Here is a 17,962-nt window from a genome sequence, read left to right as displayed (position 1 = left end):
ATTAACTGTAAATATGCTCTTCACAGAAAACAGTTTCTGCATCACTAATCCAAAAAAGGAAACACATACTGCTCACTTTTGCTTGGGATACCATCAGAAATTATCAGTTATGATCTGTTATAACACATGTTATGAAGCAAGCTCTATCACATTGCATGTTCATCAACGTACAGCTTCAATAAGTGTGCAGGGAAGGAGGCATCAGTGTGAGGAGCTTTGGTGGAAACTTTCTAAGTTGATGTACATGCAGGAGAAGAATGGATAACAGAAAGAAGGAAGAGCGGAGAGCAAGGGGGTAGGGGGTGTTAAAAGAGAGAGGTAGAAGAAGGAAAGAGAGGAGATTTAGTCTGGGATGTTTTATAAAAAATAAGATAGTTTGTCCTCAGGTTTTACAAAATAATCATCCACTGGACATCCTGGTTGTTCTAAAATAATGTTTTTGCTTCCAAAACTAATTGTTTGGCTCTCCCATGCAATTTAAAAAAATGGCAACTCTTCATGTCTGGAAATGCTCTCTCTCTCACACACACACACACACACACACACACACACACACACACACACACACACACACACACACACACACACACACACACACACACACACACACACACAGAGTATCTAATGGTTGGTCCACTCATGACTGCAAACTGACCTCTGGATGCCTGCTGCTGTTTGATCTCGGTACATGTACTCTTGATGCTGTCAAACTCCTCCTCAATGTCCAGCTGCCCCCTCATGGACTGCAGCACCCGTCTCGCCTTCTCCTCCTTCTCGGTGATGATCAGCCATCTTGGACTCTCCGGCATGAACATGAAGCCAATGAACTGGATCATAGATGGTACACAGCCCAATGCCAACATGTACCTGAAACATCAAACCAGTCTCTGTCATGGACAGATCAAGGATAAAGCAATCAACTGGATCATAGATGGTACACAGCCCAATGCCAACATATACCTGAAACATCAAACCAGTCTCTGTCATGGACAGATCAAGGATAAAGCAATCAACTGGATCACAGACGGTACACAGCCCAGTGCCAACATGTACCTGAAACATCAAACCAGTCTCTGTCATGGACAGATCAAGGATAAAGCAATCAACTGGATCACAGATGGTACACAGCCCAATGCCAACATATACCTGAAACATCAAACCAGTCTCTGTCATGGACAGATCAAGGATAAAGCAATCAACTGGATCACAGACGGTACACAGCCCAGTGCCAACATGTACCTGAAACATCAAACCAGTCTCTGTCATGCACAGGTCAAGGATAAAGCAATCAACTGGATCACAGACGGTACACAGCCCAGTGCCAACATGTACCTGAAACATCTAACCAGTCTCTGTCATGCACAGGTCAAGGATAAAGCAATCAACTGGATCACAGACGGTACACAGCCCAGTGCCAACATGTACCTGAAACATCAAACCAGTCTCTGTCATGCACAGGTCAAGGATTAAGCAATCAACTGGATCACAGACGGTACACAGCCCAGTGCCAACATGTACCTGAAACATCAAACCAGTCTCTGTCATGCACAGGTCAAGGATAAAGCAATCAACTGGATCACAGACGGTACACAGCCCAGTGCCAACATGTACCTGAAACATCAAACCAGTCTCTGTCATGGACAGATCAAGGATAAAGCTATTAACTGGATCACAGACGGTACACAGCCCAGTGCCAACATGTACCTGAAACATCAAACCAGTCTCTGTCATGCACAGGTCAAGGATAAAGCAATCAACTGGATCACAGACGGTACACAGCCCAGTGCCAACATGTACCTGAAACATCAAACCAGTCTCTGTCATGGACAGATCAAGGATAAAGCAATCAACTGGATCACAGATGGTACACAGCCCAGTGCCAACATGTACCTGAAACATCAAACCAGTCTCTGTCATGGACAGATCAAGGATAAAGCAATCAACTGGATCACAGACGGTACACAGCCCAGTGCCAACATGTACCTGAAACATCAAACCAGTCTCTGTCATGGACAGATCAAGGATAAAGCAATCAACTGGATCACAGACGGTACACAGCCCAGTGCCAACATGTACCTGAAACATCAAACCAGTCTCTGTCATGGACAGATCAAGGATAAAGCAATCAATTGGATCACAGATGGTACACAGACTAGTGCCAACATGTACCTGAAACATCAAACCAGTCTCTGTCATGGACAGATCAAGGATAAAGCAATCAACTGGATCACAGACGGTACACAGCCCAGTGCCAACATGTACCTGAAACATCAAACCAGTCTCTGTCATGGACAGATCAAGGATAAAGCAATCAACTGGATCACAGATGGTACACAGCCCAGTGCCAACATATACCTGAAACATCAAACCAGTCTCTGTCATGGACAGATCAAGGATAAAGCAATCAACTGGATCACAGATGGTACACAGCCCAGTGCCAACATGTACCTGAAACATCAAACCAGTCTCTGTCATGGACAGATCAAGGATAAAGCAATCAACTGGATCACAGATGGTACACAGCCCAAATAAATATACTAAGTTTAAAAGATGAAAAAAAACCATATTTCCTTTCAGAAAATACACATATCAAAATTAAACTTTCCACTGCACCTCTTCTATTAGTATGGAAACTGTTACCTAAGTTTGTTACCTGATGAAACATTAACTCTAAACACATCATTTTTCCAAATGATGGAAAATTTCACCTGGAAAAGGATCACAATGTGTGCACGTGAAAATTGGGGAAGTTGTGCTCCATGACGAGGGGTATAGGGATGACACAAGTGGACATAGCATTTGCCTCTTTGTGTTTTTTCTGAGACATTTGATATGCCAAGTTTGTGGGCATCTGTTGTATATCATTTTTATGTTTACCACAGCACCGTTTCATGCCTTTGAGGGCGTTACCAACAACTTGGATCCACCCACAACCGACCTCGAACTGGGAGGCCAAAGATAACAACTGCGGTGCAGGATCGTTACATCTGGGTGTTCCATCTTTGCAACAGGTCGGTCCCAGCAACTGAAATTGCAGGAACTGTCCCAGGTCTAGGGTGAGTGTCCACACAGACAATACGGAATCGCCTACAAGAAAGTGGAGTTCGTGCAAGAAGACCTTATGTTGAACCTGTGCTGCAACGTCATCATCGCCTGTCACACGTTTTCTGGTGCAGAAACGTCCAAAGACGGAATTGGAGAAACTGGCAAAGAATTTGGTTCAGCAATGAATCATGTTTCCTCTTGCAACTTCATGATGGTAGAATCCAAGTCTACAGACGTCGAAATGAGCGCTACGCCCGTAACTGTGTTGTTGAGGTGGACAGATTTGAAAAGTACGGACCAGACAATCCAGTGATTAATATTGTGAGCCACAGTCCACGTCATCATGATTATAATCAACCAAGTCACCGAGCCTGACCACTTGATCTATTTGGTCATCTTTCACGACCAGCATGGGTTGCTGGCAACTATTCTAACCCTAGTGAATTGTAGCGTCTCACTCCTCCACTCCTGCCATCTTGTCAAGGGTATAATGGTATAATAGCCCAGAAGTCTGGATACCTAACTGGGTATATTCCTGAATTCAGCCATTAACATTTGGTACTCATGCCAAATATATATATTCCCATAAGGCAATGCTTTATCATAGTGTTAATTAAAAATATATATGGTTTGCAGCGGTGGCCTTAAAAAATATCTGGTTTCAAAACAAAATCCAAGGCCCTCCCCCTTGCGAATATCAAATCGTTGGTCCCTAAAGTCTTTGCAGCGTAAATAAAAAAACTTGACGAACAAAAGAAATATGTCTGAAATGAGACCAAACCTTTAAGTCTGTGATTTTATACAAGAGCCAGAAAGCATGAAATACAAACTATCCGTACCTCCATCCGTTCTGAGTGTCTGACCCAAATATTCCATCCACAACATTGGCCATGAACTGTCCAAACGCCACCATTGCGATGTTGGTGGACACCAGTGACCCCCGGGCATAGGAAGGGGAGCATTCCGCCAGGTACATGGGGATAGTTGTTGACGTCAGTCCTGAAACACACAAACATACAAATCTAAATCTGACCGACTCGAGTCTTCGGCGGGACGAGTGAACGCTTGAACCACAAGGCTACCCTATGGCCCCATGTTGCTTCATGCCGTGACATGAGTTAGGTAAGGTCCTGCATCAACACAAGAAAGACATAAAAGAGTATAGGACATGTTATCTGGTGTGAAAATGAATTTTCATGATCTGTACAAGAGTTCACAAGCAACTCATCATGTGTGTTCATTTAAACTTGTTTCCATAAAAAACAAGTGTATAGTTGACAAAGTCATCTTTATCCCCCGCCCATTTTAACACGTTATGGTCCCAAACCAGGTAACTGACCCAACATTTCTCTTAGCCTATGTCAAAAAAGCTGCAATGGGAATTCTAAAAAAAACATTTCTAAAACTCCTTAATATCAAATGGCACTAGTTCAGTATGCGCTTTATATATAGACATGCAATGTTTGGCAAGGAAATATTTAACAGTTTATTTGTTATACTACTTAAGTAAACCAATCCTATATTAAAACTTAAATCCAACTTGTTGTCATGGAAACATAAACAATAAAAATTTCTAAAAGTGCTATATATCAAAAGGCACCAGTTCAGTATGTGCCTGGTAGACATGCAAAGTTTTGTAAGAAAGTATTTAACGGTTTTTGAGTTATACTCTGGAAACGAACACCACCCCTGTAGAACCTAAGTCCAACTTATTGCCATGGAAACGTGAAAAATAAAAATTTCTAAAATTCCTAACTAGCAAGAGGCACCAGTCCAGTATGTGTCTGGTAAACATGCACAGTTTTGTAAGAAATTATTTAACGGTTTTTGAGTTACGCTCCGGAAACGAACAGCACCCTTCTAGAACCTAAGTCCAACTTGTTGCCATGGAAACTTAAAAAATAAAAATTTTTAAAATTCCTAAATAGCAAAAGGCACCAGTCTGATAGACATGCAAAGTTTCGTAGAGAAATATTTAACGGTTTCTGAGTTATGCTCCGGAAACGATTTCGGGACGCTCACCCCTCCCCGCCCCGCCCCGCCCCGCCACGCCACGCCACGCACGCACGCACGCACGCACGCACGCACGCACGCGGACGGAACCCATAATGTACTCAAGTGAAAAAAAAACTCACTAAAGTGCCACTGATCTTAAATATATCATAACTGTTACTTAAATTATGAGATTCTGTGTGGATTCTGGGCAAGAATTTATAGGTCTCCAGTAACCAATGCTTTTTGTAAAAGGGGCCAAAATGGATCGGGTGGTCAGGCTGACTGACTTGGCTGATTGCATGCCAACAGCATACAGATCGACTCAAAGGTTTAACAAATACTCAGTTTTCTATGGGAGCTCTGGATCTATTCTGACGACAGCATAGAGCATGAAAGATTCGTGAATTACTGAGTTTTCTTTGTGAGTTCTGGATCTTTTGTGTAAATAATCTGTCAGATACACACCACCTTTTATCTTTATACTCCATCATGTTTCCAAACACTAGTCTCCTCTGATAACACACAGAGCAGAACGTTTGATCAGGGAGCCAGTACGTAAAGCCAAGGAAGTGTCAGCTACAGTGCAGGAGACATGGCTTCTTTCAGTAACTCATCCTAACTGACACACCGTGTGGTAATCATCAAAACATTAAAGCAAAACATATGTAACAAGGGGAAATGAGCTCTTTCATGCCATGGCAACAGAAGAAGACATTGATCTGCCACTAAATCTCAGGCTGTGTCATGAAGCACGACAAGAGCAGCCTAATCATGTGTTTCAGATAAAACTGGAAATGACATATACAAAAAAAACCCCAGATATTTCTTCCTAGGCAATTTAGTAGATTATCATCAAGTTTTTATCCTGAACATGCGAGACAGGATACATTTAATTTTGTCTTTTAATTTCTTTCACAGAAAAATCATACACTGAAGTACACTTGGTGCAATTTGATGAGGCGACGGTCACACATTCTTGTCTATTACGATTCTCTTGTCCTGTGAGGCAAGGGAGCTTCCACAAAGTGATAGCAGCACTACGTCTATCATGAGCCTATGTTAAAATACGGGAGTTACGATCATCTTAGCACTATGCCTATCATAAGCCTAAGTTAAAATATGGGAGTTACAATCATCTTAGCACTACGCCTATTGTAAATCTATGTTAAAGGATGGGAGTTACGATCATCTTAGTCCAACGTCTATTGTAAGTCCATGTTAAAGTATGGGAGTTACGATCCTCTTAGTACAACACCTATTGTAAACCTATGTTGAATTATGGGGGTTACAATCATCTTAGTACAATGCCTAATGTAAGCCCATGTAAAAGTATGGGAGTTACGATCATTTTCGCACTACACCAATTATAAGCCTATGTTAAAGTATTAGAGTTATCATCTTAACGTAAGCCTATAATAAGTTAGGGGAGTTACAATCGTCTTAGCATTACACCTACTGTAAGCCTATGTTAGAGTATGGGAGTTATGATTGTCTTAGCACAACACCTATTGTAAGTCTATGTTAAAGTATAGGAGTTACAATCATCTTAGCACTAAGACACAGTACCCAAGTAAGACATACATGTACTTCACTATTCCTTATCTTGTGTCCTGTAAGCACAGGGTCCTATTCTACAAAGTGACTTTTTTTTGGATGTTTCTTATAGATTTCATATCCAGGACTATGTAAATATAAGAGTAACGCTATTTTTCAGGGCATTATCATTTGCAGAAGCCTGAGGTCTTCCATTAACTGAAATGACGGAGGGCCTTTGCAAATGATAATGCCCTGAAAAATAGCGTTACCATTATCATAGCTAAAATGGATAGAATTTTGTATCAAATAAAAAGAAACAACAATATCGGGTTTGAAACATTTACTGCAATCAACCAGAATGTCACTGACCCACTTTTACAAATATGGAAACATCATAGAACAAACCAGATGACGTCACTATTGAACGTGACGTCAGCTATCCTATCATATGACATCACCTAACAACGGGTGTGATAATGGCCCGTCGTCAAACAGTATGAGGGCATTATCAAGTTACAGTGGCCCGCTCATTTCTGATAACATGCAGGCAGTTTAATGATAATTCTATCCATTTTAGCTATAAATTAATCATAAAATTTTCATCCCTATCCGTCTCACTACTAAACACCCAACAGTTTTCTGTCCCCAAGAAAAGAATCAAATGTCGCTTCTTTCTTTGATTCATGAATTCCAATATAAACCTAATCCACCAAACTTTCATGAATCAATCTATCAACAGATGATGTAACCACAGACACCTTGAAGATCATGTTTGAAACAAATAAAATAAAAGAAATAAAATGTCTTACGACTCATAATCGAAATAATCGAATAATAAATACATTGTACTCCAACATGTTTTTTCAAATGGGATTCTTGAAATTCAGAATGGTGTGTAACATCAATAACATTTTGAAACAAAGATTTCAAAATGAATTGAGTGCTGACCATTTTATTTTCAAAGAGAACAAATTAAATTTTTGCAAAAAAAATTTCAAACAAAAGTGGTTGTTGTAGGGTTGGTAATTAAATGCTTATATTTCCATTCTTAATACATTCAGAATCAGTTTTATCCAAGTCAATTTTTGAATATAATTTCTTACCAGAGTGAAGTGAAAATATGTTTGTTAATGCTTCATGCCAGACTTTCTTTTGGGAAAGGGCCAGGTTCCCAGCCACCTTCTTGTGATTTTTCCAATCTTCTTCCTTTTCACACAAAGCTGCATGTTTTGGAAGCATTCAAGATGTATTGACCCCTGTACATATTTATCAGTCTTGTGCCTTCATCAGATTCAAGTACATACATTCTTGCAATTGCCTCGTCAGCCATCATGGAAAGTGTACTTTCATTAATACTGAAGTAAGGTATAACCCTCTCTATTTCTTCAGGGACAAAGTTTCCTCAACATCAAATTCTCTTAATGCAGCTAGTAGTGTTTGTTTAAGGGGAAATTGGTCAGAGTCATTTGCTTAACCGAATTTCTGTTCCTCAAACTACCATCAAATTGAGTTATCTCCCTTTCCACCTGAGTAAAATCAATGTCACTGTCCTTATTTGGGCACCACCCCAATAAAAGCATGTTCATGGAGTCCAGTCTTGCATTAACGAATCCCGCCCGTCCCGCGCGTCAACCCACACTGATTGATTGTCTGCCATGCGACAGGTTATCAATGAGAATCTACATCTAGTGGGAGCAGACGTACAAATAATCAAGTAGAACTCACAAAGACACCCAGGACACTTGTATTTCTATTCTGGCACCAGTTCCTGGTATATTTAGCTCTTGGTGATGTATTATTGATAAGGAAGGTGCTTGTAGCAGGTTCAGTGTTGCCATTGAATACTGAGAACAATACCAGTGTTGAGTCAAGCATGGTTTAAGACCACAAAGACTCTAGGTCTTTTACTCAAATAATGGAGTTGTGTTCGCTTATATTTTGTTAATGTGCAATTTAAAAGTATGAAATGTCTTTTCAATCCCAGATGTGTTATATTGCTGTTTGATATTTAGATTTTATTTCATGTATAGTTGTATTGATTGGCCCATTTTTATTTATTTAATGATTTGACTTTCATCCCCGCCATTTCACGACCAAATCCCCAGCCACACATTATTTTATTGTTCCCGAGTAGCTACGGATGAAACATAAACCACTTGATGAAATATGTTATATCTATATAAATAGTCCTATCAAACAATTAGGCTTCAAGTGAATCATGTAAAAACCTCACAGATGCCTTGAATAGCTTGTTTAAAACAACTTACATAGAGCATAAAATTCATCCTGTATTAATACTAAATGTATTATGACCCAGATGACCTTATGTTAAACTGTTGAAAAATTAAATTGTCAATTAAGGGATAGCTCTTCATGCGGAAAGATTAGAAACTTCCCAGCCCGCTGCAACGTTATGAGCTTTAGACCGGTACAGCCAGGTAGCCATATCTTGCTCAGGTATGGGCAGACATATGTTTTATCAATGAATCAGTACAACCAAACCCCATGGAAATCGGAAACAGTGAAAGTTTCGTGCCGAAATACTCATCAGGATTAAGATAAGTAAACATTCAATTGTTTCAAATTCCGACTTGTTTCCATGGAAACAACAATGTCATTACCTAATCTGCAAAGGCATCACTTCATTGTATGTTAATACATGTGCAGGATTTGCAAAGATGTAATGGTTTAGCTGTCTGATCACTACATATTTTGGTTCAAAAGATGTACCTGTATTGAAAATAATCGCAAACAAACAAATCTGTTATCACAAGGGTACAGAACATGATACAAATTTCATTAATTAAATATGATGTATCAAAACTGAGACTGCAATGCATGGGTGTCGGATGTATGACTGCTGTCATTTCGTAACATTCAGAGCAGCTGCAACTTACGACCTAGTGCCAGATACTCATCTCTAACAAACCCTGCTTAGACTACCCAAATACCTCTTGATCTCCCCTTAATGGATAACAACCTTCTCTCGTGTCGTAAGAATTGATCCCCCACTCCCATCCACTGATTACTCAGTGAGCTCTCCCCCGCACACCTACGTCTGTCTATCATTGCTCCATCTCCCAGGGTTGCAGGAAATTGTCCATCTCTTATCAGTGCCAATGCCCCTCTCAGTCTCTCTTTTGAAGAGTAGGAGTACCCACACACTCAAAACTGATGGCAAATCAATTGAAAATGGCTCCATTCACGTCCATGCAAACGTTACATCAAGATGGTGATTAATGGTTCATTAACCCATACAGGATGTATTGAACTGAGGCAGATCCTATATCAACATCAGCAGCATAAAAACTAGGGTGTATGATGGATGGAGAATATTGCTCAATACTGGGCCATGACTAGCAGGTAGGAGTGCGTGGGTGAGTCTTCCTTGCCTAAACTATCTAGGTCTGAAATCACCCATTTACCCAACAGCCAGGAGTCGCAGTCTGAGCAACAAACTTCGGGACACAAAACCAATCATGTCTTGAGGTATCAGAAGAGATTAATGTGTCAATTCCATTCCCACCACTACACCCATCAACAAGTGAAAGGTCTATCTAAATTATACGTTCAAGCCTAGCTAAATCAATTTCAGGAAAGGATAAATTCATGTTGTTGAGATATAAGATATTTCACTGTAATCCAATTCATAAGAAGGCCATGCATTGGCAAAGAAAAGGAAAAGCCAATAAACTTGGAAAGGTGAAGTCAAATTAATATTGCCTATCTCCGCCCAATTCAATTTCACATCACTAGACAGTATTCAACACAATGGCCCTGTTTCAGAAAGTGACCAAAGTGCTATGACGGCCTTCATTCTTCAGCATAGACACACAGCTGTAACCCTACAATCTCTTCTTTGTGAAACAGGCTCCATAAGTTCAACCTTTCCATTGCCCAAAAGGAGAAGCATGTTTATCATCCAAAACTGGCTCCCACAGGATATATTGCTCGGGTAAAATCAAGCGATATCTACACTGTAGATATCGCTGCAATGAATTTGCATCACAATGCTTTGCAGACCATTGTGACGTCATTGGTTACCATGACATCACAATCAAATGACATCACTAATGGCTCTGCTACTGAAGCTGTTAGCAGTACTTTTTACACTAAAGAAACTGCTTATTACTGTCTACAAACTGAAAGAGTTGGAAGAATGATGATGAATAAAATCTTACCCTCGTGTCTTTTGATATCAAATATATCAACACTCTTTAATAAAAACGGAAAAACTCCTTGGCAAGCCTCCATTTTTATTAATTTGTGTTGATACACTCGGGTGAGATTCAGTTTATCTTGGCATAAGGAGTGATCAGTGTAATGCCCTGTCTTATGGACTATCTTGGTCAGTTGCTAAGAAACAAGTGAAAGAGTGAGTGAGGGAGTGAGTGAGTATGGTTTTACGCCCCTTTTAGCAATATTCCAGCAATATCACAGCGGGGGACACCAGAAATGGGCTTCACACATTGTACCCATGTCGGGAATCGAACCCAGATCTTCGGCGTGATGAATGAACGCTTTAACCACTACGCTACCCGACCGCCCCAACAAGTGAAAGAAAAAACAAGACAAATTGTCATGGTTAAATTGAAGATAATAACACAAAAAAAGAGTGAACGTAGAGCTAATATAAGCTAAGTGTTCAGGACAAACATCTAATGGGCATAGGGGCGGTCGGGTAGCCTAGTGGTTAAAAGCGTTTGCTCGTCACGCCGAAGACCCGGGTTCGATTCCCGACATGGGTACAATGTGTGAAGCCCATTTCTGGTGTCCCCCGCCGTGATATTGCTGGAATATTGCTAAAAACGGCGTAAAACCATACTCACTCACTCACTCTAATGGGCATATGGTCAGCGTTTTTGTTTTTAAAAATTAATCTCAACATAATTGAAAGATGACATAATAACTCAAACAAAATATGCTGTAATTGATAATATTGTCAGTGAACACAAGTTGTTTTTTAATGTTGATAAGAAGGCTATCTTATCCACGAAAATAAGAAAACAAATGGCCTGGTCCTTAAAATGTTCAGAATATTGTCTTCTATTTGCACTGAATGAAATACACACAGTACTGCATTTACAGAGAGACGCTAGGGATTCCTTCTGGGACATAAAAAGACACCCATCTATATACGTACCATCTGATACATACCATCAATATCTATATCAGTCACTGCTTGGAATAGCTGCCACCTACATACAGTCTTACACTGGAGTCATGGCTGGAAACTGCACTGACTTCGAAGATTCTATGAATGTGAAGACAATACTGATGATCTCTTTGTCCTTGACTACCAAGAATATACTGTGATATCTTTGTCCTAGACTACCAAGAATATACTGTGATATCTTTGTCCTTGACTACCAAGAATATACTGTGATCTCTTTGTCCTTGACTACCAAGAATATACTGTGATCTCTTTGTCCTAGACTACCAAGAATATACTGGTGATATCTTTGTCCTTGACTACCAAGAATATACTGTGAAATCGTTGTTCCTGTCTACCAAGAATATACTGTGATCTCTTTGTCCTTGACTACCAAGAATATACTGTGATATCTTTGTCCTTGACTACCAAGAATATGCTGATATCTTTGTCCTTGACTACCAAGAATATGCTGTGATATCTTTATCCTAGACTGCCAAGAATATTCTGGTGATATCTGTGTTCTTGACCACCAAGAATATACTGGTGATATCTTTGCCTTTGACAACCAAGACCGCCTCCATGGTCTAGTGGTAGAGCGTCTGCCCGGAGAGTGGTAGGTCCGGGGTTTGATCCCCGGCCGCGTTATACCAAAAGACGTTAAAAGATGGTACTTAAGGAGCATTAAGGGGCTACAACAAGGACTGGTCGGCTCGGAGTCAGTATACTGTGTCTGAACGGAGTATTTATGTTAAACTGCGGCATGGTATCTCAATGGGCTAGCACTATAAATCGGCATCAGTCCTGACTAGTGCAAAAAGCCACACACATATCTTTGTCCTAGACTACCAAGAACATTCTGTGATATCTTTGTCCTAGACTACCAAGAACATTCTGTGATATCTTTGTCCTTGACTACCAAGAATATACTGGTGATATCTTTGTACTTGACTACCAAGAATATACTGGTGATATCTTTGTCCTTGACTACCAAGAATATACTGGTGATATCTTTGTCCTTGACTACCAAGAATATACTGGTGATATCTTTGTACTTGGCTACCAAGAATATACTGGTGATATCTTTGTCCTTGACTACCAAGAATATACTGGTGATATCTTTGTCCTTGACTACCAAGAATATACTACCGTATCTTTGTCCTTGACTACCAAGAACATGCTGTGATACCATTGTCCTTGACTACCAATATTATATGAATAAGAAAAATATTCTGAGGTGATATCATTGTCCTTGACTACTAAGAATATACTGTGATATCTTTGTCCTTGCCTACCAAAGATATACTCTGATACAGTTGTCCCTGACTTCCAAGAATGTACTGGTGATATCTTTGTCCTTGACTACCAAGATTATACTGGTGATATCTTTGTCCTTGACTACCAAGAATATACTGTGATAGAGTTGTCCCTGACTTCCAAGAATATACTGGTGATATCTTTATACTTGACTGCCAAGAATATACAGTGATAGCATTGTCCTTGACTTCAAAGAATAGACTGGTGATATCGTTGTCCTTGACTGCCAAGAATATACTGATGATATTGTTGTCCTTGACTACCAAGAATATACTGTGATAGCATTGTCCTTGACTTCCAAGAATATACTGATGATATTGTTGTCCTTGACTACCAAGAATATACTGTGATAGCATTGTCCTTGACTTCCAAGAATATACTGGTGATATCATTGTCCTTGACTGCCAAGATTATACTGGTGATATATTTGTCCTTGACTACCAAGAATATACTGTGATAGAGTTGTCCCTGACTTCCAAGAATATACTGGTGATATCTTTGTCCTTGACTGCCAAGAATATACTGTGATAGCATTGTCTTTGACTTCAAAGAATATACTGATGATATTGTTGTCCTTGACTACCAAGAATATACTGTGATAGCATTGTCCTTGACTTCCAAGAATATACTGATGATATCATTGTCCTTGACTACCAAGAATATACTGTGATAGCATTGTCCTTGACTTCCAAGAATATACTGGTGATATCATTGTCCTTGACTGCCAAGATTATACTGGTGATATCTTTGTCCTTGGCTACCAAGAATATACTGTGATAGAGTTGTCCCTGACTTCCAAGAATATACTGGTGATATCTTTGTCCTTGACTGCCTTGAATATACTGTGATAGCATTGTCCTTGACTTCAAAGAATAGACTGGTGATATCGTTGACCTTGACTGCCAAGAATATACTGATGATATTGTTGTCCTTGACTACCAAGAATATACTGTGATAGCATTGTCCTTGACTTCCAAGAATATACTGATGATATTGTTGTCCTTGACTACCAAGAATATACTGTGATAGCATTGTCCTTGACTTCCAACAATATACTGGTGATATCATTGTCCTTGACTGCCAAGTATATATTGATGTGATGTCCTTGTCCTTAAACAAGGTTTCTTTTTATACTGCCAACGGTAAATTTCGCAATAGAAATAATCAAAAGGATTTTTTTATGACTAAAACAATAAAACGTCATTTTGTTTTATCACCAAATCAAATGACAGTTTAAAATCCAACAGAAATGGAATAGAACAAATCAGATGCTATCAAAACTGATTGACTTTTACAGATCAGCATACTTTTAATTTAAAAATCTGTTTCATGCAAATATCCTCTTTAAAGTTTTTGTGTTTTTGTTAGAACATTTAATTCAAGTGTCCTTTTTTGGTAATTAACCTCAAATCAAACCTGATAGGCTTTATCTGATAAAATTTGCCTCCCTCTTGACATATTGACCACGCAAATCTTTAAAACAAGAAAAAAGCAGTACGATTTGTTACACCTTGATGGATACTACTCAGAAGAAGTTAAAAGATTCTCGATTTTTTCATTTGACTATGGTCAATCTGTCATGGTCAAGGTCCTTTGATGTATGCATACATGTAATCTTTAGTACAAAAATGTTAAAAGAAAGATCTATTTTTTGTTTCCATTTCCTTTGAGAACACCTGTTTTATTGTGGCATCATGACCAATTATCATTGAGCTGAAGGCCACCTAAACATCATTATCACATAGTTGCACTGACGTAAAGAAAGATAAGATTCTTTATTTGAACACAAATAGTTAATGTGAAAAAGTCTCTGTAAAAATGTTTGTTAAGGTCGATGATAATTGATAAGGTATCCTTGTGTAGGCGTTGGGAAAGTTCATTAAGCTCAATGAAGGAGGTACATCAATAGATCGGCTAACTTGGCTTAGTCCGGTGTTGCTGATGAGATGGCCATACATATAAATCAGTAGCAGCAGATTTACTGGACATTTTATCAATAACGTATTGACAATGTAGACCATTTCGTTGGCACTTCTACTGGAAGAGATGTTAGGTTTCCTACATTGTCCTTCATGAGTTCTGAATGGCACCATTTTACATTACACATTCTCTGGCCATAACTAAAAGCCGGAGTTAGGGTCTTAACTTTTTTTTTTCTTATCCCCTGAATGGTATTTAGCTTGACAGAGCATAAAATGTGCTTTTATTTGGAATGCCACATGCTGTGGTTCCATTTCAACCAGAAGATTTTATAGTTTCTGCGCGACTTCAGCAAGGAACGTAATGTACCACAATAAGCCATATTGATTCTGGTCTCCTCTGGACTCGTAAAATACCCATTGAGCATCCTATCTCATTGCCACTGTCCATCTCTCCGTCCCCACCTCAGTGTTACTAATATCACTGGTAAAAGATCAATGGGGGCCAACATAAGAACCCATGATAAACGTTTTCCCCTCAACTCCCAGCTTGGCCCCCACGTACAGGCTGATTGGTCTTGAGGCTAATGAACACAGTGAACAAGGTGGTATTGTGAAACTGGTATTATCAATTAGGGATGCTGGTACTAATTTGTTAAGACAAGTCACAGGGATCAGCCCCATGGTAGCCATAAATGACCAGATTCAATAAATCAATACCAACTAGCTGAAAACGCACGTCCCTTCTCTGCCACCAGTAAATATTGGGGAGGTAGAGAAGCTATTTCAGGGCAGATTGGACCTGCCAACACTCCCCAGTCTGTCAATACCTCAACCATAAACAACTAGTAAGATTCTAACAAACCTAATACATTATGGATACGACTGCTGAATTACAGCTCAAAGAAAGAAATGTCAGTTTAATGGCTTCACAGAGAGCTGCTCCTGTTAAGCATACACTTAACAAATGCTCTGTGCCATACAGCCGATATAAAACATGATAAAAACAACTTGATATAAAAAAAAGATATTTTATATGATAACAGATAGAAGTTATATATTATTATATATTTTTTGAATGGAAATTGCCATGTTACTTGATCAGGAGCCATAACAAATTGTTTTCTTGGTGTTTGATCTGTTCCTCTGTCCTTGAGGAGATCAGTTTGACCTTGCTGGTCCCTATCATGAGGAATATCACTTACACCAGTTGATCTGATCTTCAATCATAGTGTGCTGACAATACGAGATGTCACATAAACAGGTAATGGCATCCTCGCCCTCGGTACAACAAGGGTCATCTCCACTGACATCACAATCAATTTCACAACGCCACTACGAATTTCTGCTAAACAACATCAAAAGTTACGTTGGATCACGACTAAATCTCTAATTTCCGTTCAATCACATGCAAATTCCATTTGCAATGAAACATGTCTTTATCCCCTTTAAAAATTTCACTGCTAAATTTGCCCTAATGTGATCCGTCAAAAGATCAAATAAATATCTGTTAACGGTTTGCTTCCAGAAGATCTCAGGCAACTATGAAGAGTCAATGCTTAATTCTAAGAGGGACGAATCTTCTTAGTGGCTTTATTTCCTTCTACCACACACGGTTATACCAATTGTTGTACAGTCCGATATTCCTTGTTTAGATAATCTAAGCAAACAGAAGGTGGGTTGTACAGTCCGATATTCCCTGTTTAGATAATCTAAGCAAACAGAAGGTGGGTTGTACAGTCTGATATTCCCTGTTTAGATAATCTAAGCAAACAGAAGGTGGGTTGTACAGACTGATATTCCCTGTTTAGATAATCTAAGCAAACAGAAGGTGGGTTGTACAGTCCAATATTCCCTGTTTAGATAATCTAAGCAAACAGAAGGTGGGTTGTACAGTCCGATATTCCCTGTTTAGATAATCTAAGCAAACAGAAGGTGGGTTGTACAGTCCGATATTCCCTGTTTAGGTAATCTAAGCAAACAGAACGTGGGTTGTACAGTCTGATATTCCCTGTGTAGAAAAATCTAAACAAACAGAAGGTGGGTTGTACAGTCTGATATTCCCTGTTTAGATAATCTAAGCAAACAGAAGGTGGGTTGTACAGTCCGATATTCCCTGTTTAGATAATCTAAGCAAACAGAAGGTGGGTTGTACAGTCCAATATTCCCTGTTTAGATAATCTAAACAAACAGAAGGTGGGTTGTACAGTCTGATATTCCCTGTTTAGATAATCTAAACAAACAGAACGTGGGTTGTACAGTCTGATATTCCCTGTTTAGATAATCTAAGCAAACAGAAGGTGGGTTGTACAGTCCAATATTCCCTGTTTAGATAATCTAAGCAAACAGAAGGTGGGTTGTACAGTCCGATATTCCCTGTTTAGATAATCTAAGCAAACAGAAGGTGGGTTGTACAGTCCGATATTCCCTGTTTAGGTAATCTAAGCAAACAGAACGTGGGTTGTACAGTCTGATATTCCCTGTGTAGAAAAATCTAAACAAACAGAAGGTGGGTTGTACAGTCTGATATTCCCTGTTTAGATAATCTAAGCAAACAGAAGGTGGGTTGTACAGTCCAATATTCCCTGTTTAGATAATCTAAACAAACAGAAGGTGGGTTGTACAGTCTGATATTCCCTGTTTAGATAATCTAAACAAACAGAACGTGGGTTGTACAGTCTGATATTCCCTGTTTAGATAATCTAAGCAAACAGAAGGTGGGTTGTACAGTCCAATATTCCCTGTTTAGATAATCTAAGCAAACAGAAGGTGGGTTGTACAGTCCGATATTCCCTGTTTAGATAATCTAAGCAAACAGAAGGTGGGTTGTACAGTCCGATATTCCCTGTTTAGGTAATCTAAGCAAACAGAACGTGGGTTGTACAGTCTGATATTCCCTGTGTAGAAAAATCTAAACAAACAGAAGGTGGGTTGTACAGTCTGATATTCCCTGTTTAGATAATCTAAGCAAACAGAAGGTGGGTTGTACAGTCCGATA

At 39.3% G+C, this 17,962-nt stretch overlaps 1 protein-coding gene across 1 annotated transcript in view; it reads right to left on the bottom strand.

Annotated features, from left to right (window-relative positions):
- The window catches only part of LOC124122039 (proton myo-inositol cotransporter-like), a 107,558-nt gene that overhangs the window by 9,517 nt on the left and 80,079 nt on the right, over window positions 1-17,962 (bottom strand). Inside the window, exons 2-3 of the mRNA XM_048396974.1 lie at window positions 3,885-4,044; window positions 656-867 (exon numbers count right to left, since the gene is read on the bottom strand). Coding sequence (XP_048252931.1) covers window positions 656-867; window positions 3,885-4,044 — 372 coding nt within the window. The remainder of the gene's footprint in view (window positions 1-655; window positions 868-3,884; window positions 4,045-17,962) is intronic.

This window comes from Haliotis rufescens, unplaced genomic scaffold, assembly GCF_023055435.1.
Source record: "Haliotis rufescens isolate VD_foot unplaced genomic scaffold, xgHalRufe1.0.p SCAF_16, whole genome shotgun sequence".
In the NCBI taxonomy this organism is placed as follows: domain Eukaryota; kingdom Metazoa; phylum Mollusca; class Gastropoda; order Lepetellida; family Haliotidae; genus Haliotis; species Haliotis rufescens.
Note: the sequence above shows the minus strand (reverse complement) of the source record. Positions and strands in the feature narration are given on the sequence as shown.